Source organism: Mus pahari, chromosome 1 (genome assembly GCF_900095145.1).
Source record: "Mus pahari chromosome 1, PAHARI_EIJ_v1.1, whole genome shotgun sequence".
NCBI classification, from domain to species: Eukaryota; Metazoa; Chordata; class Mammalia; order Rodentia; family Muridae; genus Mus; species Mus pahari.
In genome coordinates, this window is record NC_034590.1 from 158,665,708 (window position 1) to 158,690,698 (window position 24,991).

A 24,991-nucleotide genomic window follows, 5' to 3' on the forward strand; every position below is an offset into this window, starting at 1 on the left:
GTGTGTGTGTGTGTGTGTGTGTGTGTGTGTGTGTGAAAAAGACAGGATATCTCCCTATGTTTCTCAGATGAGCCTACAACTTGTAGACTCAAACGATTCAATTCTCCTGCCTCAGCCTGGCCATGAACCAGGGCCACAAGTGTGCAGGTTTCCAGCTCAGACTTTAAAATATGAACTCAGAACCAGAGCCTACAGCGAATGGTTGGTAGCTATCTCAACAGAAAAATCAGGAAGGCTGGGGTGCGCAAATCACCTGATGTAAACGAGCTGCCATCGTGGATGAACGAGAGGAGGATTCGCTGGTGTGCAGTAAGGAGAAATGCACAGCTGTGCTCTGAGTAAGTGTGGTACCAAAGAGGAGGGTGAGGGACACTCGTGCACACTCACATACACACTCACACACACACTCACACGTGTGCACATGCATATACAGTGGATGCACACATACATGCACGTACATTCACACGTGTACACACACGTGCCCACACACATACACACTCACACATATGCATCTAAAGTGGATGAATACACACATACTCCACCACAAGGTGGAGGCAGAGACGGAGCCAAGCAAGGACAAGAGCAAGGCCTGTGTTGACCTTTGCAGCCTCTCCAGGCTGGGACTCACATCTCACTCTTGGCTCTGCGAGATTCTCCCGTAGCCTTTCAATAGTCTCTTGAGCGAGTCAGAGGAATTTCCAGCCTTTAGTCACAGATCAAATGTACTGCAGCACTGCTTGGGAGGATAAAGATTCCCAAGGCTTAGTTTTCTCACTGGGAATCTGAGTGGATTGACAAGAGCTCAAAAATCCCTTGCTTCCAAGCAAGGGTGAGAACCTTCCGTGTACCACGCCAGTGCCGGGAAGGAAGCGAAGACGCGGGATGAAAGCTGAAGCAGGAGAAATTCTGTTGACTCATCTCCACACTCCCTGCCCTGGCTGCAGTCTTGGAAGGAAACAATCCTGGAAAGCTGGAGGCAGCTTTGCTCAACATGGAAACTAGCAACGAGGACCTTGACATCACCAGTCTGCAGACATCAGATCAGATGCGCCTGCCAGAACGTGCAGCTGATACGGTTTCTGAGAGACAAGAATGTCCTACAAGGAGACATATCAGGTACCAAAGGCTAGAGGGGTCAAGGGGTTTCCACAAAGGAACAGTGGCTATTGCAGATCCTGGCATGGCCTGCTGGATGGTGAAGCTACCAAAGCCGCTATGTGATCCCATTGGCCAGAGGAGAATAGTCTTCCTACATGGGCTCTTTCTGTTTGATCAAAAAAGGAACCTGTAACTTCTGCCCATATATGTGATTCTCAGGGGAGGTTATCTTCAGCGTGGGAGCACATCACCTTCCTTCCTTCCTCCTCCTCCTCCTCCTCCTCCTTTTTTAAAAAGAGTCACTTATTCTATTTATATGAGTACACTATCTTCAGACAAGACACACCAGAAGAGGGCACTGGATTCCATTAGATATAGTTGTGAGCCACCAGGTGGTTGCTGGGAATTGAACTCAGGACCTCTGGTAGAGCAGTCAGTGCTCTTAACTGCTGAGCCATCTCTCCAGCCCCACATCACCTCCTTGAGATTTTCTCAACTGATGCCTGCCTCCAAGTTCAAAGAATCAATTTAATCACTACTGCCCCACCCCACTACCTATGAACAGCATGCCAGCAGGATCCAAGCAACATCTTTTGCCAAGGATGCTCCAGGGAGACCTACGGCCATCTTGACCAGTCCATGTCACTAATCCACATATCATCAACATGGAATATCCACTCAGTGCTGGAGATCAGCGAGTTCTTGGCCTTCCCCAGGGCCTTTTTGGAGGGAGAGAGCTCGGTTTTTGGATTCTAAGAATCACCTAAACTCTTTGCCTATAACTTTACAGAGTGGTTAAAGTGCCTCCTCCCACAGGGGAATATTCCATGATACTAGGAGAATTGTTCGATTCCATCTGGAGCCTGGGGTCTGGCCCTGACCGTTTACGGACTTGGAATCACCTTCCATGCAGACCACTTTAGATGGATGACAGCCACACTTGGTGCTGGCATGTTCACATCCCACATTATTACCTTGTGGCTGTAGTTCAGGTCACAGGGGACCTCTGACAAACAGGCAGAGCCAGAGGTTGCTGTGTATCTCCATGGACACTCCATTTGAGCAACTCCCAGCTAAGTGAAAGAGCGCACAGGCAGAGGCCTGCACCCAATGGGAGGACTGGGGGATGGTAGTCACCAGGGCTGCTGCCTAACAATGCCAGTGGAAATGTTGTAACACGCTCACCGTGTCCCGGGTCACAGGCATCACAACTGGGCCTTTGTTCCAGAGCTCAGAAGCCTCGCCCACCACTCCTTCCAAAACCAGCGCACAGGATGCATATGCCTCACCTACAAGCCCCACAATCCAGCCTCCAGCTTCCCTGCCAGAGAATCCCTTCCCAGGGTCTGAAGCCTGGGCATCTTTCTCTCCTCTACCCCGTCTCTCTTGTTAACCCGGATGCACATCCGAGCCATCCTGGTTTTGGATGGATGGGCAAACAGATGACGGACAGATAGCCACGGTATTCCAGATCCTTGTTCAAACACACATAGTTATCTCCACAAACCACCAGAACAGTAGAAAAGTTACAGATAGTGAGGTTCTCTCCATCTGACACCAAGGGTTCCTGCTGAGTCCCCCAGCAGTTCAAACACAAGGTAGGGCTCAGGGGACTGTTTGCTCTGGCCTCTACTTCCAAGCAGCCATGAGGTTATCCTCCTGTTACAGAAGGAACAGGTAAGGCCCAGAGGAATGAAGGGTTCTGAAGGTACCCACCTACTGGTAGAAGCACAGCAGCTCCCTTAAGCTGTCTCTGTGCCGGACTGGGCTGCTCAGATGACAGGCGCAAGCAGGAAAGCAGGTATTCTCCACGCTGTTTCTAACACCGACCCACACCGCCTTCCCCGAGTTCTTCCTTCACCGCAGGCAGGAGCCCATGGGTTATAGATATGGAACGGGAAGGGAACCGGCAAATGAATCCCTGGGGACTTTTTGTTGTTCTTTTGAGACAGGGCCTTACTATTTAGCCTCAGATGGCCTCAAACTCAATATATAGACTTGGCCAGCCTCAGAGGCACAGACACTGCCTGCCTCTGCCTCCTGAATGCTAGGATTAAAGGCAGGTGCCACCACACTCAGCCTGGACTCTTGGAACCACATAGCAGGGCTCTTCTGTCATCCTGGCTGATGGCTGACTGACCCCAAAGATTCCGAGGCATCACACAGCAGTGGTGGTGTGACGGGGCAGATGGAGCAGCAGGAGAGTCCCCAAGGAACTGGCCTTGCATTCAAAAGTAAGCTCCAACTCTTCCTAGGAGCAACCTTCCAAGTGAACAGGCCTTCCCTCCCCTGCAGCCTTTCCCTCTGTCCTGTGAGAGCCCTCAGGAGGCCTCAGAGACTCAGGACACAGCCAACCCCCAAAGCAATGTCAGCTTCCTCAGAGATCAAGGAGATGGGGCTGATAGGACCACTCCGTAAAGTTACATAGGGAGGGAACCAGTGTGATGTTGACTTGGAATCAAGATCTGACACCAGGTCATGTTCTGTCACGTGTGCAGTGTCACTGCCAACCACCCAGGCACAAGGACAGAGCCTGACTCTCATATGGACGATGACGACACCAGCCTCAGGAGGGGGAGTCCAGCCCTGTGCTCCCCAAGGATGTCCACTGAGATTTCTTGGGGGTCACTGCAGTTACCCAGAGGCATTATCATTCAGAGGACCAGGGCACTGTGTCTGACCTCAGGAGACTTGTTCCGCTCCAGCTCTCTGTGCCTCAGTCATTCTATCTGCAGAATGGACACAGTGACCCTTTGGATGGTGTTCCTTTCAAAATATTAGAACTCCCTCTTAAAGGGCCCACAAATGCCACCCCTGGGGTACACCTAGATACAGGGCCTGCCCCCAGCAAACTGAAACTGAAACCAAAATGATCCTGAATCTTTTCAAGTCCCACCGGGCAGGCTGTGGGGAAGCAGCAGAGGATGCTGTGGTTTCAAGGCCCCTTTGGCCCTCCCTGCGACGCGGACTAACACTTTCCTCTGTCTGCCAAGTGTGCCTTTTCTTGCTCAGGGCATCAAGGGATTTTGATCCATTCTGCAAAAACCCTAGAGCTAGCAGATCCTGCCAAGCCATGGGCATGGTCTCTGTCAGCTCCTAATGACAAAGTGGCTTGCTGCAGGGCCCCTCCAGGATCTGGCTTCATCCAGAGCCTGGGCCCACTTCCCAAGTCCTGGTGGCTTCCAGCTCGGCAGGAGGTGGTCAAACTCACCACCCACTCACTGGCCATACACTAGCCAACCTCCCACAGGGCCTGGCCCTTCCTCAGACATCTTGCTAGGGGTCTGGGGCCTCTGGAACCCATTGTGATGTCATGCCTGCCCTCTCCACCAGCTGGCTGGGTCCTCCCACCCCTGCCTGGATCCTGGCTGGCAGACACAGCTCAATCGGGGGAAAGCTGTCATTGGGCACCCCTGAGCTAAAGCTACCCTCTCCTCTGGACCTCAGACGGCACAGGGTCAGTCCCTGAATAAGGGACAGATGCTTCCATGCCACCTCGGCCTTGCATTAGCACAAGCCAGCTAATTAGCCTCGAGCCAGGGAGACATTCTTCCACCACCAGGCAAACTGCTGGCCTGCAGCCCAAACCAACAGGGGAACTTCAGACTCCTCGGCCCTCTCCCTCCCTGCCAGATGGAAATAACGTATAGTTGCAGAGGTGGGGGGAGGAGGAGAGGAACAAAAACCAGCCGGGCCCAGGAGCCAGGCTGGAACCAGGAGTGTACAGCCGAAGGCCTGGCACTCACTCACCGCTTTCGTTCTTCTCGATGACATCTACCACCTCGCCGGCCTGGAGGCTCAGCTCCGAGTTCTCTTGTTTCTTATAGTTGGACACCACCACATACTGTTCCAGGATCATGGGCTCGGCGTTGGTGTCGGCACCTGGCGAGGGCAGAAAGCACGCGGTGAGCCAGCGGCCGGCTGTAGCCCCGCGGCCGGGGCGCCCTCTGTCCATCGCCCTCGAGGGAGGCTGCTCGGTTGCCAGCTCTGCACCGCGGAGCAGCCCGTGGCCAGGGCTCGCAGCTTGCCGGGCCCCAAGGAAAGGCCATATAGCAAGGCCCCACACCGGCCCGCTGCACCGCGGGGACCGGGGACCATGGGAAGCCGGGGGGGGGGGGGGGGTGGAGAGAAGGGGGTGGAGAGAGGCAGAGACAGGCAGAGACAGAAGCCAAGGAAATTGAGGGAAAAGCCTGCTGCTGCGTGCGAAGAGTTAGTCACAGGCCAGCATGGGGGAGTCTGCGGAGAGGCCGGGGGCCTCCCATCTCTCCAGACTCTTGGGCTGGCCTGGATGTGAGAGCGGGACCACAGGGGCACAGTGGGCGGCCCATGAAGACTGAGGCCAGAGTGCAGGGGCAAGAAAGAAGAGAGAGGGCTGGGAGGTCCAGGAGGCTGGCCGCCTCTACCCCAAGCCTGTAAACCCAGAGAGAAAAGGCAGCGGGGCTCCCTTCGGGAGGGAGAGGGAGAGAAGTCTCCACAGCCTGGGTCCAGCAGAGTCAAGAGGCTTGGAGGCCGCCAATCACTAAGGCTTCCTCGCAACCCTTAAATAGAAACACATGAGACCCGTCGAATGAGGAGCTGGGGGTGGAGGCAGGGGACGGGGAGGAGGGCCCAGACTGTTTACTTGAAACCCAAGAAGAAAGTCCCCACGCCAGTGCTGGCGGGCCTAGCGCCCCTCCCTCCCCACGCCAACTTTTCCTCAAGTTCAGCTCCATTCCTGTCCTGGCTCTCCAGGGGCCAGGCAGACAGCAGCCTTAGGCTTTCCAGAGGACCCTTCCTAGGTCTCTGCCATCTTAGCCAGCAGAGGCTGCCCGGTCCCCCTTGTCTTTAAGTGCTGGGCAGTTGTAAAAGCCTCGGAGTCAAAGGGGGAGGGTGGGTGTATCAGAGAGAGGGCCCGTGAGTCCTGTTTCCAGGAGCAAGGCGGTTCTTTGTCCTATTTGGCCACTGTATCGGCGTGACATTCATTAAACAAGCACCAGGCTGGCCAATGGACAGGCTGGGTGCCCATCTCGGCTGAAAGGGTATATGGCTGGATGTGCCATCAAATCTTTTCTGCTCTTCAACTGTTACTGCGGACACTCCCAAAGACAGTATGCCCTGCTAGCCTTATACAAATCCACAAACCAGAAAATGACTAATCACCTCTCTCAGGAAGCCTTCCCAGACGCTCCACCCCCACCCCCACCCCCCGAGGGAATTCCTAGTACATTTCTTACAACCATATATTTGCCAGGCAGTCTGTAATTCCCACAGTAGTGGCTGAGGCAGGAGAATCAGGAGTTCAACATCAGCCCTGGGTGGCCAGTCAAGAAACCTGTCTCAGAACCAAAACAGATGCAAACCTCTACCAACGTTCAGGAAGGCTGGGGCTCAACACCACTAGTGTGGTCACAGAAATGGCCCGTGTTCCCAGACTCTTGTGGTGCCTCGCCCCTAGGACACACCCCGCCCTCTGCATGACTGAGTCTGACTCACATGCCAGGCAGGTATGGCTTCAGTCCACCTCAAGACCGGCCCTTCTCTCTTCCCATTTAACTCATAAATTAATGAGAGGCTCAGAGAGGAGCTGAAGAGACGCATGCAGTTCCCACAGCTCATACAAAGACAGCCAAAACACTCACTCATGGCCTTTCCAAAGGTTCAAGTCCACCTCTCTTCTAATCACAGAATTCTGGTCTGTTTCCACATACATACACACTGTCCTTCTCATACAATGACCCTTTGCTTAGAAGTGTCACAGAAGCGTCTAATTCCCAAACTCTCATGCCCAGACTTCAGAGAGCCAGCTTTAATGGGTGGGGCCTCAGCATGAGTCACTTTGCATAGCCCATCTTGTCCCACGGTTCAGATATGCAGCCAAAGTGAGATGCACTGTTTAGACCTCTGTGTCCTTTGTGAAGAAGGGTCTGTCAGTGTCTGTGGCCAGAGGATGCTAGGAGATCGAAAGAGGTTCTCCTGGGAGAGCCTCCCATGGGCCTGGTACTATGTGGGCTTTGCAGCCCCAGCTGGGCCCTTTGGAGACTCAGAAGCTGAGGTGTGCCCCATGAGTGCACACAGGCAATCCCCAGGCAGCCCCCTGTGAAACCGGAATTGTATTTCAGGCAGAAGCACAACCAACAGCCGGGCAGAAGGGTAGCCCCGCCTCTGTACTCACAGTCGGCAGCTTCTGCACCAGCTAGCAACAGACTGGGCACTGGGCTGACAGGCGCCACCCCCTGTCACCCTCTCGACTGTGCCCTAGGGGATGTAAGTGCTTGTCAGTGCAAGTGTAGCACAACTAAAAAGCGGCCAGACACCAAGAGGACCTTAAGTGAAAAAATGAGGGAGAATACAAGATCCAAATGGGGGCGTGGGGGCCAGCAGCAGGAGCTCTGTAGAGGTTGAAAGCTTCCAAGTCCCCGAAGTCCCACTCAAGCAAGTCCTCGTGGGGCCTCTTGGGGTCAGCCCACACTCAACACCCAACTGCAGTCAGTTCCCACAGTAATCTTCCACAACAGGCTCCATACACCCTCGTGTTGCACGAGTGTAACCTGAATGCCACAATGGAAGCACTGTCCTCAGTTGGGATGGTACCCAAGTCTGCCACCGAGCACATTCTTTTTTTTAATTTTAATTTATTTCATGTATGTGAGTACACTGTTGTTACAGATGGTTGTGAGCCACCATGTGGTTGCTGGGAATTGAACTCAGGACCTCTGGCAAAGCAGCCAGTGCTCTTAAACGATGAGCCATCTCTCCAGCCCCCACCGAGCACATTCTTAATTCCTGCAGGTGCGGCTGACGCTTCATCTCTAGGAAGGACCCTGCCCTGTCTGCATCCCCAGACACCTGCCACACAGGTGGTGCCAGGTGAACACTGGAGTTTGGGATTCTTACAGACCCATGCTGTCACCTCTGTTGACTAGCCCAGGCATCCATTAGTGGTAGACACTGAGTGTGTAACAGATGTACTTCCAGAAAGATGCTGTGACTGTGTGTCCATCTGGGTAAAGCAGGAAGGGCCTTAGATCCCAAACGGGGGGACAATAAGTGACTGAACAGGAAGCGGGGAAAGGGACGAGAAGCTGGGGCAATGAGGAACAAGCAGCTCTGGGATCTTGGCCAGACGGCAGACAGGGATGTGAGGACAAAGATGAGGTGCCAGCGAGGGGACAGATATCAGCTCATTTTGATCCACGCCAAGAAAAATTTGAGGCAAGATTTCAAAGCAGAGGAAAATCTACACACCCACAGCCCTCATCCACAGTCTGTCTGGAAAACTGGCTGGATCCTCTAACGGCTAGGTCAGCATTCTGGGACTCGGGAAGATAAAGCGAAGAGAACTTTCTCCAGGGTCACACAGCACGGGCAGGCAAGCTGTCACTCTTCTTGGGAGACAGCTGCACTACAGGTGGGGTTCTTTCTCTCTCTCCTTTTCAACCCCAGTGCCAACAGGCTTCCAGCTCTCCCCTCACTTGGGCATCTACCTCTTGGGGTGCTGCTGCGCAGCAGGCCGGCAGCAGCGGTAAGCACTAAGATGAGGAAGGGCTTGGTGGTGGGCAGTGATGTCATCTGTAGCAGCAGCTCTGGATCCCCTCCAAGGCAGGCAAGGCCTGGAAAATTGGGATCTGGAGGCGGCTGCCTGAAGGAGGGGGAGGGAGCCCCTTGTGCTCAGATGAGGTTTTGGCTCTGCTCAGAGGGGTGGGCTGTTCTAGAGAGCACTTCATCTCCTGTGTTAGAAGGGGCCTTTGCACAAGAGGTGGGTCCTTGGCTAGGCCTACCTAAGGGTCTCCACCCTACCCCAGCCTCAACACCTGTATTCCTCTGATTACCATCTGAATAGAAATTTTGGGGGGGGTGTTGTTGTCAACTTAAGCTTCTACACCAGACCTTTGCCAAGTCATTTCCTGGCTCCCACATCCTCAGTGGCTCCTCATGACTTACAGAGAATAAGGGGCAAATTCAGACCCAGCCTTTCTTGTGATTGGTGCTCCTGGGGTCCTCTGACACTCCTCCACCATTCCTCGTAGCATTCATTATTCAGCACCTGTACTGAGCACCCACGATGACCCCATGTGCATTCTTCCTAAGCCTTTCCTGTAGGCCCTACCATCGCCCTACATGCCTTCCCATCTCAAGTCTCCCTAAGCATCTCTCTGCCTCTTAGGAAGCTCCCTTAGCCAGACACAGCATCTCGTTCTCCAACCAGAGCATGTGCTTCAGACCAGTCACCTCTGATATTGGTGCCATAGGATGTGACCCAGACACAACCATTATCCAACATCCCCGGACACAAACTTAGCATCAGTGTCAGAGGCTCTGGGGTGCAGTCCTGCCTTGCCCTTGCTTGCTCTGTGACCTTGGGGAGGACACTTACCCTTCCTGAGTTTAGCTTCCTTGTCTGTAAACAGGAACAGGGGGAAGGTCTGTGAACGCACTGAAGTTGCAGGGGCGAAAGCCCTGTGAAAACTACGAACAGCTGTTCAGAGAGCAGAGGCTATGGGAGCCTTGGGAGGACTAAAGACCTCACTACCAGAAGCAGCTCATGGAAAAAGGCACAGCACCAGGAGGGTGGAGAGGGTTAAATACACTTCTCCGAAATATGCCTCTCCTAGACCCACCTCCAGGCAGGCATGGGCCTACCAGCTGCGGAGAGCCATCTCAGAGCCTCCCAGGCCACTGCGGGTTAGATGCCAGGCTTAGCAGACCCAGGACCCCTATCCATTGGGATCCCTGGCACTGGCCCATCACCTCTGAGTTTCCCGTCTGAGAGAATTCCCCAACATTCCAGCAGAGAAACCAAGGCTAGGACACTGTAGCCTTGGACTCAGTTGGCTGTCCCTGCACTCTAGGGTGGGGACTGGGGGGCTGCCTCTGGTTCCAGAGAGTTGGACTCATCTGGGGAAGACAGGCCTTATGGGAGCTCTACCACAGGTTCTCCATTAACACTCCCAACCTTGGGCATGCCACCAAGACCCAACAGTCCCTCAAGGCCGGTTCCTCCCAGGCTGCACTGGGCCTGCTGGCCTCCCAGATATACGTCTGGTAAATAGAATGTATCGCTGTGGGCCAAGTGTGCTCTGGCTCACTGGCGTGATGAGAGGGGAAAAAGGGACAGGAGCCCAGTAACTAGTCAGGCCCAGGCCAGCGTCATAGGGAACAGTATGGGACAACCAGGAGGGAAGGGGGGGTCCTCCCCACCCAACCCCTCCCCACCTTCTCTCCTGTCCTCTCTTCCAAAATGCTCAGCAGCTTCCATGCCAACAGCAGACAGGGTGGGAGGCGGGACTGGGGGTGGAGCTTGAGCTTTGAGCCAGCAACTGGCCCAAGACCCCTTCTTACCCTAACCATCTACCATACCTCCCCACTCCCTTCAGCCAGAATATGTGTTCTTCAAAGGGAAGGCTCCTGTTGAAGACCCTCGTGGAAATGACATCCCTCTTCCACAATGGGCTCCAAGCACCACAGCCCCCCCGCTGTTTTGCCACAAGGCTAAACTGACTCTCCGCCCACTTGGACCAGATACAGGCTAGGTCCCTGGGCACCTCACCGGGCAGCTAGAGGCCTTGGGGCGATTCCAAGGTCTGGACTACTGGGCAATGGGGGCTGTGGTCCAACTCGTCACACTCACAGGAAGGGCTCTCCTGTACTCCAGATCTCTTGCTCCCTGGAGAGATCTCTGGAAGGTACGTTTGGTTATCAGGGGCTGAGTACCTCAAGTTACAGAGATGGCTGTCTCTGGCTACTCTCCTGGGAAGGCCACTGTGATAAGGCCAGAGATGACAGCAGTCCACCCTCGTCCTAGCACAGCAACGCACATTATGTGCCTTTGGGAAGGTTGTGCAACCCACCCAGGGCAGCACAGGCAGGGCAGGGCAGGGCCGAGCCGGGATTCGGACCCACAGGCACTGGGCCAGCACACACTCACTCTCTCTGATACTTGGTCACTGCTCTATGGCTCATCTGAGGGCGGTCAAGGGTTCTCCCTGCAGGCAGGGGGCACAGGGAGTGGAAAAGCCCCACATGCAGGTGAGGGGAGGCATGCCTAAAGGACACCTGTGGGCACCAGCGCCTCGGCACACATGCTGGGACACACATGTTCACACGCATGCACAAGAGGCAGTACCTGTCACGTCCTTCTTGGGAGACTCAGTCCAGCTGGACAACCACACTTCCAGGTCCCCGAGAGAGCAAGGAGAAGCGGGAGAGAAAACCGTTAGGCGGGCAGGAGGGCCACTGAAGCAGTGGCTGCAGACACTGGAGGTTCAGGGCGCCCTGGGCGGAAGGCGGGGGAGGGGGAGGAATGATTTCCTGGCCGGGGATGACTGCTGGGCGGAGGCCTGTATGATTACAGAGGCTGGCTGGGATAATGAGGTGTCTGTCGAAACACAGGATCCTCTGAAGCAGACTCCTGACCCAGGCCCTCCCTGCAATGGGAATTCGGCTTTAGTGTGGGCTGGACAAGGCAGCCCGGCTCTGCCTCTGCAGCCATGTGGGAGGCTGGTCCCATGGGGCCTGGTGGCTCCACGGATTGTCAGAGGCCAGCAGGCTCAGCAGACCAGACCCGGGACCTCAAATGTCAGGGTAGTTTTCAAGTACATACCACATATACTATGCCTTCCAGTCTTGCTCAGCTCTCGCCACAGCTGCACCCAAGGGAGGAAACACTGCCCTAAAGCAGCGGTTCTCAGCCTCCCTGGTGCTGCCACCCTTTAATACAGTTCCTCGTGCTGTGGTGACCACCCCACACATGCCATAAATATATTTTTTTGTTGCTGCTTCACAACTGTAATTTTGTTCCTGTTGTGAACCGTAATGTAAATATCTGAGTTTCCCGATAGTCCTAGGCAACCCCTGGGAAGTGTCATTCAAAATAGCAGGGGGTCGCGACTCACAAGTTGAGAACCATGGTCATAAAGAGCCCTTCACACTGGACCCAGGAGCTAGTGGCCAGCAGATGACGACTGTATCCCAGGCTCAGACAAGGGCACCCTGTCCGTACCTCAGCTTCCTAACCCGGGAAACATGGTTATGCTGTCTCTTCGAAGAGTGAGGATAAACCTGGATTGCTATGAGGGACATGTCATTATGGGCTCGGAAGGAGTAGTACACCACCACCAGCACTGTGATCTGTGATGGCATACAAAAGTCCTCACATGTTCACTGCGATGAACATTTCAATGTGTTTCTAATGTTTTTAGCGTGCGTGCATGTACTCGTTGGGTGTGCATGCCACAGGGACAACTTTAGTGAATTGGTCCCCTCTTCTCACTTTATGTGTGTTCCAGGGATGGAACTTAAGTTGCAGGCTGGCGCAGCAAGTGCCTGCACAGACTCAAAGGTCACCATGAACACCAGAGGCCACCACAGGCACTGCCTGCATACAATGGGCCATTTAGTCCCATGATAGACTCAGGAGGTTGGCACACACCTCTGGCTTCACACTGCTAGGGAGACATTTCTCAGATGGGGAGGAGATAGAATGGAACCATGCCTGGAGCAGAGCCCTGCTGCAGGAGACAAGACAGTCGCAAGGCTAATGCTGGGCTGCATGTGTGCAGGTCTTCCCTAGGAGGACCGCCTAGCACTGGCCCCAGGGTTGGGGGGAGCCTGCAGACCTCTTCATAGAAGATAACAGCAGCCAACACTGGTCTGGCACTGTGGTCTACCAAGCTTTGTACTCTATACGTGACATAAGGGCTATTCAGTTACTGTTGAAGGCAAGCCTACACCAGGTACTGTTATCCCTCCGTTTTGCAGACACACTGAAGCAGAGAGGTCAAGTTGCTCAAACAAGGCTACACAGCTAATACACGGCCCATCTTTTGTAGGCGCACAGATGGGGCAACCAGAGTCCGATGCCCACCACGCCTGCTCAGTAAACCTGCCTCCCCCGACAGAACTGGGAAGCAGATATTTCAAATTTTACTGTAAACCCAAGAGTGCGTTTGTGGAGAGTTTTGAGAGGTCTCTGCAATCTGAGACCTGGGTTCAGACCCAAGCCCCACCCCTTCCAGACTCCACCTCTTTCCAGGCTCCACCCTTTAGGGAAGTTACTTAACCTTTTAGAACCTATTGCTTCTTTCTAAAATAAATTTCTTTCCCATAACTTTACTTTTCTTTTATTCTATGTGTGGAGTGATTTACTTGCACATATTTGCGCATCACTTGCATGCCTGTGGAGGCCGGAAGAGATATGGGATCTCCTGACATGGGAGTTACAGATGGTTGCGAGCCACCAGAAGGGTGCTGGGAGCCAAACCCTGTGGAAGAGCAGCCAGTGCTCTTAAGCACTGAACCGACACTCCAGCCCCTCACAGCCTAGTCTTGAACTTGTAAAATCCAGGATAAAGCGATATGCTCGCCTTCTTGGCTACTGGGATGACTAAATGATACCAGTAGGCAACATATGGCCATACGACATACGACAGTGCTTACTGAGGTTAACCACGGTGCTGGCAACTCTTCCCACGGTGTAGCTAGCATGAGCCCGGCTCCAGACTTGTTCAGTTCTGAGGGCACCAGGAAGCCATGGACCCTGGATGCAGGGATGGTGACATTGTGCTACATCTAAGAAACCCCTGCATCTTGTCTGAGACACTTCCCACCATCACCCTCAGACTGGGTCCATTGGAGACAAACAGAGCTGGGGCTGGGACCAGAGCCTCTCGCCAAGCCTGGCAGCTGGCAGGACTGTCCTCATGGAGCTGAGACAGGGCAGACATGCTGAAGACCACCAAGGCTCTAAGTAGCTGCAGGCAAAGAGGGCTAAAAGCAGAGTGGGGTGGGGGTGGGGAACTGCCCAATCTGAGAACTGCTCCTGTTTCCCTCTGTGCTTCCCTTTGGGTTCCTCGTGAAGAAGTGTTTTTGAATAAAGGCAAATCTCTTCCAGTGAGCCACAGAAAGGCATTGTGCCTGGGTGCGAACAGCCTGGGAAGAATCATTGTGTTAGGCCAGGGGCCGGGAGGGGTGGTGGCTGGGGTGGGGTGGGGGACTTATCTTAGGTGCTGGGGCCAGATGGATTCTGGGAAGACCATTCAGCTCTATAGTGGAAAGTGGGTTGGGCGCGGTGAAAACTCGCAAATCCCAGCACTTGGGAGGTGGTGGCAGGAGACCGGAAGTTCAAAGCCTGCATGGGCCACTTTGATTCTGTCTCAAAATATAAAGAGGGCTGGGAGTGTGTACCTCCGTGGTAAAGTGTTTGCCTAGCTTGTTTGAGGACCTAGGGTCAATCTCCAGTGAAACACACATACACACTAAATAAATAAGTAAGCCGGTGACTATAGTAAAAACATCGACTGGGCTATCTTCCAATAGTTTTATTCACAGAAGCACAAGGTAGGCCAGATGTGGCCAGAGGACAGACACCTGAGCTCAGACCCATGTTGCTTCAACCTCAGGAAGCAGGCATTTTCTTCCCCCGTCTTGGAAAATGGAAAGGACTAGAAACACGCCTGTCTTTTTAAAAAGAGATCCAATCCCTGGATGGGAAGAGCAAACGCAGCCCGCTCTGGCGAGCTCTCTCCAGGGGTGGGAAGGACCCCTTCCACCTCATTCTGATGAACAGAGGAGAACCTCTGGCTCATACAAGCAGGCCCGCCGGCCAGCAGGCAGACAGGGCTGCTGTTGGCTCAGGGGCCAGAGGCAGGCACAGCCAAGAAACAGCTGTGACCAACGCAAACCAACTGCTGCCTTGCCCACCTCTCCTCTACTGACTAAGAAAGAATCCAGAGTCCTGCAGAAAAGGGATGCAGCCTGCTACACCACAAGAGGTGTGGGACTGGTAGTCTGCGTGCCTGGCCTTGCTGAGAGGTAGCTCTTGGGCACAGGGCTTAATTCTCTGGGCCTCAATCCTCAACACCTGCCAACCACAGCATTCAGACCTACAGATCTCTACGGTGGTTCTCTGATGTCCTAGACTTTCCTGGCAGAAACCTGGTATTTGCCATAACACATGAAATTAAATGAGTACTGGAAAAAGACCATCTTTCCAAAAAAAAAAAAAAAAAAAGAATCATTTGAATTTGAGGTTTAATTTCTGGAAAACCAAGCCCCTAAAAGGAGATAGCTTTGAAGGCAGCATTATGTTTGACTATGAAACATCTCCCCCACGTTTCTGGATTGCTGGTCTTGTCACTAGCTGATGAACTTGGAGGAAGTGACTGGAACCTGAAGCCTCGGACCTCATGGAGTGAGAGGTGGAAAGAAGTGGGACCTACCTGGAAGGAAGGAGTGGGTCTCCCCGGCTGCATGGCCCAGCAGATACACTGTGTCCCTCCCATTCCCTGTCTCACTCTGGAGCTGCAGCGAGGTGAGCAACTCTGCTCTGCTGTGGGCCCTTGCTGCCAGGATGGTCTAGCTCTCCACAGGCTACAACAATATGGCTGAATTTGTTACATTTGCCTTACTGTGAGCCCTCAGAAACAGCTGAAGACAAATCACTTCATTTGTATCCACGGTTTTCCCTCTGTCACAATGGGGAACCTCAGAGCAGCAGCACTGAGAGTAAAAGCTGTTCACATCATGGTGGACCAAGAAATCAGGGCTGAAACCACGCCCTTTTAACTTTCCAAGGCTGGCTCCTGGTGGACCACCACCAGCAGCTAGAGCTTGGCTCCACAGCCTCTCTGAACAGTTGGAGAAGCAGTCAGACCACCAGATGCAGATTCATGACACTGATCATGGACATACATCTGTGACACCAAATTAAACCCATCCTCCCTTTAAATTGTTCCCTGAGGTGTTTGCTATCTCCATGAAGTAAAAAAAAAAAAAAACCTACACAAGGCCCACATCATCTTCAGAGCCTTTTCACACTCTCATAACCTCTGAAAGCTCAGAGGCAGGTAGGAGTTAGGCCTCTGAGACATGATGGGAAATAGGTAATGGCAGAAGCTGTGGGGTCCGGGGTGATAAGATGGTGTAGAGACAAACTCTTCCTCTTATCCGTGATGTCCACGTTCTTGCCACAACTGTCCCTGCTGGCCAGCAATGCCAGGAAGAATCTAGGCCCAGAGAAAAATCCAGTCTCTGCAGGTGTGGCCAGACCCTGGGTCTAGTGCACATTTAAGAGGCTGACCCTGAGTCCTGTCAGGTCTGGGTGATGACGAGGAAGCCAAAAATGACAGGCGGGTATCCCCAAACTTCCAGAAGCTCCCACAAGGCCTGGCTAGTCTAGATGAGGGAAGGACNCCCCCCCCCCCAAGCCTAACCTTGAACAAAGACAGAGTCGACCCCACACACCCTAATCTAGTCCTAAACCATCGTGTCTGCCGGATGCTTCTCTGGGAGAAACTCAGTTCCACATTCCCAACTAATAAACCTGGAGTGGACTTCGGGCCTGGCTGGAAGAGCAAAAGAGGGCTGCCAACTGCCCAAACTTTGAAGGATGACAGCTGAGCCAAAGGCTCAGGGGGCCAGGGTGGGCCAGGCCAGCCTTTACCAGTTTTCACTACTCAAAGATTCCACCAGGCCGCATGGAATGAAAAGTCTGTTCTCCCCCGCCCTCCCCGCCTTCTGGATCTCAGGAGAGACCTCTCCCTCTTTGGGAATTCTATTGTTCATAACCCGTGCGGCTTTTAAGTAACGGCTGCATCCTAATCTTCTCCCTCCTTCCCCTGCCACAGTTCAACGATGCAAAGGGCCAATTCCTTAAGTTTCTTAGACTCCGAGTGCTTCTTTCTCTTTTTGACTGGGCCATCAGGAAATCTGGCCACCACTTTCAGCCTGTAGGGGCCAGCCCTGAATTAAATGGTAGCAGCAGCAGTAACTGTTTTCATGAATAGAGCACCCTGTCACACCCACTGTCTACCTTGGACACACAATGGTTCCATTTGTTCCAAGAGCCCCACCGGGTTCATTGTTGATGGCTCCCCTGGGGAGCAGGAGCAGGCTCTTGGGTCTCCATTTCTCCCTTCTGCACATGCCTGCCTGCCCCTCTGCACACGCCTACCTGCCCCTCTGCACACGCCTGCCTGCCCCTCTGCCATCTACTGTTGAGCAGAGGCAGCTATGTGACCATGGACTCTTTGTTCTCCTGAACCTTGAACTAAAATATACACCCTTTCTTCCTGTTTTGTTTTGTTTCCAGACAGGACAGGGCTGTTTCTCTGTGTAACAGCCCTGTCTGTCCTGGAACTTGCTTTGTAGACCAGACTGATCTCAAACTCCCAGAGATCCACCTGCCTCCACCTCCCCGATGCTGGGATTAAAGGCATGAACCACTATACCTGACTAAAGCTCTTTCTTTATTGACTACTCAGTCTTGAGACTGAGGAGACGGTTCAGTTGGCAGAGTGCTTGCCTAGTGTGTGTGAAGCCCCAGCACCACATAAACCCAGGTGTGGTGGTCCTTCTGGGTAATTCCATCCCTTGAGAGGCAGAGGCAGGAGTCTCCAGGTCATCCTCAGCTACACAGAAGTTTTGAGGCCACTCTGGGCTCCATGAGACCTTGTTTCAGACATCCCGTTCCTATAACAGAACATGACCTAAGATGGTATAAACTGTTTCTCGGATGGGCAGCCCTGGGCACAGCCCCTCATACAAACCCACAGAGGAAAGAAACCATGGATCTTGGAAAGATGAGGGGTTAATGCCACCACAGAAGGGTACCCCTGCATGCCCTGCGTCCTCTTCTGAGCTTCTCAGGTAGGGCTGGCTTCCTAGAGGTGTGCTCTGTGTAGCCTTCTGGGATCCTCTACATTGATACAAGGGCCTCAGGCTAGCTTAATGCGGTAGCAGGATTGAAATCATCCATCATTTATGAACACGGGGGTCCTTGTTTTCATGTTTTAAATTATGTAACTGGTTTTGCCGAAGCCCTAACTGGCTGGGCTACAGGCTTCCAAGCCAAGTGGGTCAAAGTGCTTAAGGAGTTTAGTAGAGCTGAGTCAGCACTGGGGACCTGAAGGACAAGACAATCCTAAGTGCTCCAATCCCCTCTCTCTGCTACATCTGTGGCTTCCTGGTCTTAACAGGCAGTCCAGAAGACCACATGGTGACTCAGGGTCAGAGAGAGAGAGAGGAAGAGGGAGGGAGGGAGGGAGGGAGGGAGAGAGAGAGAGAGAGAGAGAGAGAGAGAGAGAGAGAGAGAGAGAGAGATCAGGTAGATGGCAGCACTCCTCACTCAACCTGAGGGAGGTGGGACAAGGACAAGGTGATGAACATTAACATACATTTTCCTACTGAATCCTGACAGTAATCGATCTGCCTTCTGCAGGTGAGTTAAGGTCCTTTCCCAAGACCCCACTGCAAGGAAGAGATGGTGTCAGAGTTGAGCCCAAGCAAGCAGACCAGGAACTGGGAACAAAGGGGCCCTAATGGAGACTTCGTTTTCTGGTCTTCCCCTCTGGCCTTATTTATTTCTGCTGCTTTCCTCTCTGTAAAAACAGCCACGTTCCCACATTTTGCCTGCAGCTACAAAGATCTTCGTCCCCCAGAGTCTTGCCTTTCCCAGAACCCAGGGTACACACGGGACAGCCCAACCTAGGGTAGGAATGTACCAAACCCTGTAGCCTGAGCCGTTGAAAGGAAAACAGGCAGATTGTCTGCTCAGGTGGAGAGATGGGGGCTATCCACATCTTCTAAAGGACCAAGAAAAGGATGCCTTCCCAAGCCAGGGCTTGGCCCAGGTCAGTCCAGCCTAGGGGGTTCAAGGAAAGCAACCACCGGGCCCACTCAGCTGTCCCGGGGAGGGGAGGGGCCTCAGCGCACCAGAAGCGGTTAAAGACAGGTGGCCACATTGGGAGATGTGTGGGCAGACAGAGGAGCACTTAGTGGGGAAGTGGGTGGGCGGGGCTGAGCATCTGCTCCCAGCAGCTGCAGCTTGACCCCCACAGCCCCTTGGGTGTGGCCTCCCCCTCAGCTCTCAGATCCTCACCTTTCCTGCCGTCTGTGTGCAGCAGAGAAGAAATAAACTCAAGGCCGAGAATCCCAGCATCCCAGTCCTTCCCTCCACCGGGTGGTCTGCCTTGGTGGTCCACCCCACTCACTGAGAGGTCTCCCTGGGGCTATCCACCCACATCTCTGAGCAGCCCCCACTTAGGGCACTGTGTGTGCTCACATACACAGAAGCAGCCATTCCTGAGCACTCCCCCCCCAGGGTATTGTGTGTGCTCACACATGCAGAAGCAGTCATCCCTGAGCAGCCCCCCTCCCCCAGGGTATTGTGTGTACTCACACACAGAGGCAGCACAGAAACAGGCCAGTGACTTCAATAAGTCAGTCATCCAGCCACTTCAGGCCTATAGTCCTCCTGTATCCACCCACCCCTTGGCTACTCCTTCAGAAGCCAAAAGGGAGGAAGGAAAGGCTGTAGGGAGGAGTCAAGGGCAGCATGCTCACTCAGGACGGACGTTCCCATCCAGGACAATCCGGAGTAGAACATCCCGTCTCTCACTCTGGACTCTGGCTATCAGATCATCAAAGAATCAACGGCCAGCTATTTAGTGAGCACGGTCCACATGCACTGCTGGGCCCTTCTGCTGACCCAGCTCCACTGGGTATCCTCAGCACAGGAGGACACACACACAGTATGTCCACAGGAGGACACACACACAGCATACCCCACTGAGGGATCCCCAAAGACCTCACGGTAACAGGGCTCACAGGCTCCAGGGGCCAGGTAAGGGCTCTTGCCTACACTGAAATTGGGGATACCCATTTTTAACCCAATATTTTTTTATTTGGAAATTTCCCATAATGCACCCCAATCACAGGATCACACTTATTTCCCACTCCTCCCAGGTCCACCCCCTCTACCCTTGTGACCTCCCCAAAAGAAAAGAAGAAAAAGGGGGGGAGTACACTGTGTACTACCCATATTCTTGCCGGAGCATGAGCAAACTCTCAGTGGCCAGCCCCTTAAAGAAAACTGGGTGGCTCTTCCCCACCCCTGCCGAAGGTACCAACTGTGAAGAGCTACATTTCAGCACCCCATCACAGTTTTTAAGACTTCTCTTCAATGGCTTCCTGTCTAGACTTTTTTGTTTCTGGTGGAGGGGGAAGAAGGGTTGCCACAAAAGCCTTCAGTGGAGGGCTAGCAGCAGAGCACCCACCTTTAAGGTTGGTCTATCTCACCCATCTTTGCCCTGAACTGTTCACTGTTTTAACCACCTCCAGAACACCCACTAGGATTATAATCTTTGCAAATATTTGGCACATAATAGGTGCTGAATAAAAACATGCTAAGCTAGGCTAGATACATATCCCAGTGTTAGAACACTTGCCTAGAATGTGCAAAGGCCCTGGGCTCCAATCTTAGCATACACACTCAAAGTGTTGTGTGTCTCCAGTTAGCCCTGAATTTCCTTTTGTCTTAACCCTGACTACGATTCCATCACATTGGAAATACTCAAGTGTCCAGGGGGCAGGAGCCTTCTTTGGTCTTCACTCCACTGGTTTCATGGGAACCTTAGCTCATTTGATGCCTGTGTCCCTAATCTTAATCTAGCCTAGGGATTATCGACTTGTGGGTTGAGACCCCTTTGGGGGGTGTGTGTCACATATCAGAAATTTATATTACAGTTCATAATAGTAGCAAAATTGGAGTTACGAAGTAGCAATGAAAATAATTTTATGGCTGGGGGTCACCACCACTGGAGGAACTGTATCAAAGGGTCACAGCATCAGGAAGGTTGAGAACCACTGATCTAATCCAAAGTTGCCCTCCTGAGCCACATGCAGGCCTTCTGAGGCTGGGGAAGTCCTCGACCTTCCTGGCCACCAAAGTACAAAGACAGGCCCTCAGGCCCAGCAGAAAATCCCAGAAGACTGCATGGCAAAGCCTTCCAAGGGCTCAAAACAACAATAACAACAACAATAACAACAAAGCACCCATAACCAATATAGCCTTGTGGCACAGTGGATGTTGCAGGAGTCTATGAAGGTGCAAAGCACTCTTGTACAGAGAGAGGAAACTGGTGGGATCCAGGTTCAGTCAATCCCCTCCCCCACGGTGTCTGCTAGAGGCCCTGGGCCTCTCCTGACTTGGCCCACCCCTGGTCTGCAAGTGTTTAGACAGGTCCCCTGAGCTCACGACTGCCACGTAAATGGTTGTGCATGCATGCACTTAAGACGCATGCACGCATCATGGCTGGGGAAATCCCCACAGCTGGCTCTCTCACGTGACAAAAGCTTTGTCCAGAAAGCAGCTGCTGAGTTGCCTGCAGACAGGGGAGGGTTGGCGCTGGAGTTAACCCTTCCATGCCACCTCGCAGGCTGAGCTTCCCACAGGGAGAATGGAGTGAAGTCCAGGTCTCAGATTCTCTCTCAGTCACTGTGCGCCTTGCTCACTGGGGACAGACTGCTTCTCAGGGCCCTGCCCAGGCTTCCCTGTGCTAGCACAAGGCTGTTCTTGATCCTGTTAGTGTGCTCCCTCATCCACTCTGAGGAGTTCTGCTTCCTGGAGACTTATCCCCAGAGGGAGTCACAGGCAGAGCCCTGGGGAGCATGTCCTGATGCCAGATGCCTAGGTGGGGTCCCACGGCCAGGAATTCAGCTAGAATTCTTGCCCTCCTTTCATGGATGTGAACGAATGCCTCTGAGTGACTGCTCCAGGGCCCTCCAGGGTCCTCCTCTAACTAGAAGGCTGGAGGAGGCCCCTGGAGCACATTTTCTTGTGTTCAGACCACTGTATCTATTAGCCAGTGGTGATCTGTATCATGTCTCTGAAACAATACCCCAGGGCCAGTACCCCCAGACATGGAGAAGCCAGATACCCAGTTTACTTTATATGTTTCCTTACTGAGATACCATGTAGCCCAGGCTGATCTCAAACTCATGACCCAGGTGTTTCAGTCTCCCAGGTAATAGGATTTTTTAAATTGCCCCACCCCTGAAGCCTAGAAACAGTATCTCAAAGTCGTCCAGACTAGCCTTAAATTCCCTAAGTAGCTGAGCATGATCTTGAACTCCTGATCCTCAAATGCTCAAACTCATGGCCAGTGTGTTGACAAGGTTTTATATCAACTTGACATGAGCTGGGTGTTAGCACCAGGACACTCCAAGGCCTGGCCNAACCATGTGACACTAGACCNGNNTTGCCAGGACAACGACCCTCAATCCCACAACTCACCTGGCTCAGTCCCCACCCTCATTGGTGTGATGTCATTCTCCGTATAAATTAGGGGATCNCCCCCTCCTCGCTCTCTTCTCCTCCTCTCTTCACCCTGCTCTCCTCTTCTTCTCTTCCCCCTTCCCCCTTTTCTCCTCCTCTTTCTCTCTCTCTTCTCTACTCTTCTACCCGCTTTGCCACTCCCCATCCCTGCTTAATAAACCTCTCACGTGGAATCACCTTGGCGTGGTCTGCTGTATGGTTTATCCGCTCAAATCATTAATATTGCTTAATAATGCTAATTCATAAAACTGGGGTCATCTGGGAAAGAGTCTTAATCAAGAAAATATTTGACTGCTGATTGATGTGGGAGATTACAGGCCACTGTGGGTGGCGCTAACCCCTACGCAGTCCTGGATGGTATAGGAAAGCAGGCTGGCTGAGCACGAGCAACAAGCCAGTAAACAGTGTTCCCATGCCCTCTGCTTCAGTTTCTCTGCCTCAGGTTCCTGCCTGACTTTCCCTAGATGGAGTGTGTCCTGGGAGATGGAAGATGGGATAAACCCTTTCCTTCCTAAGTTGCTTTCTGCCATAGTGTTTTATCACCAACATCACTGGACAACTTAGCTAGGCTATGTCTCAAAACACAAAATAAAGTTAAAAAAAAAAAAAAAAGGTGTGTGTGTGTGTGTGTGTGTGTGTGTGTGTGTAGGGATAAACGGCTCAGTGGTAGACAACTTGCTTAGCATGCATGAGGTTTAATCCCCATGTGGTGGTTCCAATGAAAACAGTCCTCATAAGATCATACATTTGAATGCTTGGTTCCTCCTTGGTGGAGTTGTTTGGCAGAGGTTAGGAGGTGTGGCCTTGTTGGAGGAGATGCCAGTGGAGACAGGTTCAGGACTCAACGGCCCCCTCCCATCACCAGGAGCTCTCTGTCTCCTGCACATGGATCAAGATCAAGATGTGAGCTCTCAGCTGGCTGCTCCAGCCACCATGCCTGTGTTCCAGCATCACGGACTCTAACCCTATGGAACCAGACCTGTGAGCCCAATTAAACTCTTTCTGCTATATAACAGTGCTTATAACAGTGTTTGCCATCGGTGTTTGTCTCACAGCAAAGAGAAAAGTGGCACGCCCTGGCACAACAAAAATAAATGAATAAAAAAAGAAAGAAAGAAAACCCTTAGTAAATTAGCTGCAGGAGGGCTAGCGCCTCCGAGCTTGGACTGCTGTGCCCCACCCATCTGTGGTATTTGTGCTGCTGTGTTTATTGACACCCTGGTTAGCTTATTCTCTCATTCAAGTGGGGGTCCTGGAAGACAAAGACCTCCTCAAATTCATCTCGCTATCCCTGGCACATAATAGGTTCACAGTTGTTAGCAAAATAATCTATAAAACAGCCATGGCCAGGGCCCAAGAGGCCACGGAGGGAAGGTCCGGACCAGCACTTTCTTGGAAACTTGCCCCCTATCCATTCAGCCTTCACGGATCTTCTATGTCTCCCAGACTGCCTCTGCTGTGCACAGGGCCACTGGCCTTAAACAGAGGCAGCACAGGTAACAGGAGTGTGGGGATGGGCTCTGAAATCAGAACCCTGGGATCAAATGTAAACGATGACCTAGGAGTCACGAGATTGATGGCGTGGGGTAGGGGGAAGGGACGACTGTGCACTGAGGGAGCATGACGTCCCTCCCCGGCAGACCCATGTTTGTGCAAGGTCTTCATGAGGCCTTAGAAAAAGGCAGACTTAGTCTGGCCTGTGTCACTGATTTGTCATCTCTGCTTTACAGGGACTTTAACCCTCCTTCAGGAATGGCTATATACTCTCTTAGACCCTGTTTAAACTCAGGGAGCCCTCCGGGGTCTGGGGTGAGCAGGGGAGACCCCAGAGAGGAAGGAAAAGCTGCCCCCGAGACCACAGACATGCCTCCTAAGGCACCACACATCCAGTCTGAAACAGAGCCAAGGACGGGATGGCAGGCAGGGAACCAATGTTCCTCTGAGCCGGGAACGTGAAGGGATCCGAACACGGCCCTGCTGTCTTAACACAAGCCTCTTGTCCTAATGTAACTCAGTCCTTCCTTATGCCAGCTGCTTGGCTCACACGGAGACAAGAAGATCCAAAGTGGCGAAGAAAGAGTCAGGGAAAGGCACGCTCTCCCTAAAAACTTCTAAATTTCCTGAAACTTTGGAAAAACTCTTTGCCTTCACATTTCGAAACTGACCAATTATAAAAAGGCTATGAGCCAACCGAGTTCCACACGGCACATTTCTGTTTCTAAACTGAGTAACTTTAGATCAGAAAAAGGTGCAGATACAACGGGCAAGGCGCGTTTCCCTCCAGTTCTTGTTTTTCCATTGGCTTCATCATTACTGGAAATGTTGCCCCAACATCACATGCCTATACACCAGAAATCTGAAGTGAGCGACAAGTTGCTTTCTGGCTGAGGTCCGTGGTGGGAAGCATTTCTTTGCTGGATGACAACTTGGGTGTCTCCTTCTCCAGGACCACAGCCTCATGGCAGAGTCTCACCACTGTCTCCTGATGAGGCCAGACGGGGCCCTCAGGTGACTGACTGACCTCCAAGGCCCCGACATGACACATAGGCTAGTGTTTCAGGGGTAGTGGGTTCACAACCCTGTTTTCTGACAGCTCCTTGCAAGTCACCTCCAATTGCAAGCATCTTCGAAAAACTGGTCCAGGCTCATGGGCAATCCAGGGACACTCTTCCTGCCACCTCACTGTCTATTACACTTAAATGTAGCCATCAGTCTACACCCAGAATGAAAGCCTGGTTTGGTTTAGGAATTCGTAGGCAGTATAGTGTAGGCTCCCACAGGAAGCAGAGGTAGGAGGATCAG

At 52.7% G+C, this 24,991-nt stretch overlaps 1 protein-coding gene across 3 annotated transcripts in view; it reads right to left on the reverse strand.

Moving 5' to 3' along the window:
* The window catches only part of Sh3pxd2a (SH3 and PX domains 2A), a 204,715-nt gene that overhangs the window by 49,235 nt on the left and 130,489 nt on the right, over positions 1-24,991 (reverse strand). For 2 of the 3 annotated variants that reach the window (XM_021200454.2, XM_021200446.2), the window contains exons 7-8: positions 11,201-11,245; positions 4,849-4,980 (exon numbers count right to left, since the gene is read on the reverse strand). In XM_021200454.2, coding sequence (XP_021056113.1) covers positions 4,849-4,980; positions 11,201-11,245 — 177 coding nt within the window. The remainder of the gene's footprint in view (positions 1-4,848; positions 4,981-11,200; positions 11,246-24,991) is intronic. The other variant, XM_029531346.1, reaches the window with a different exon arrangement.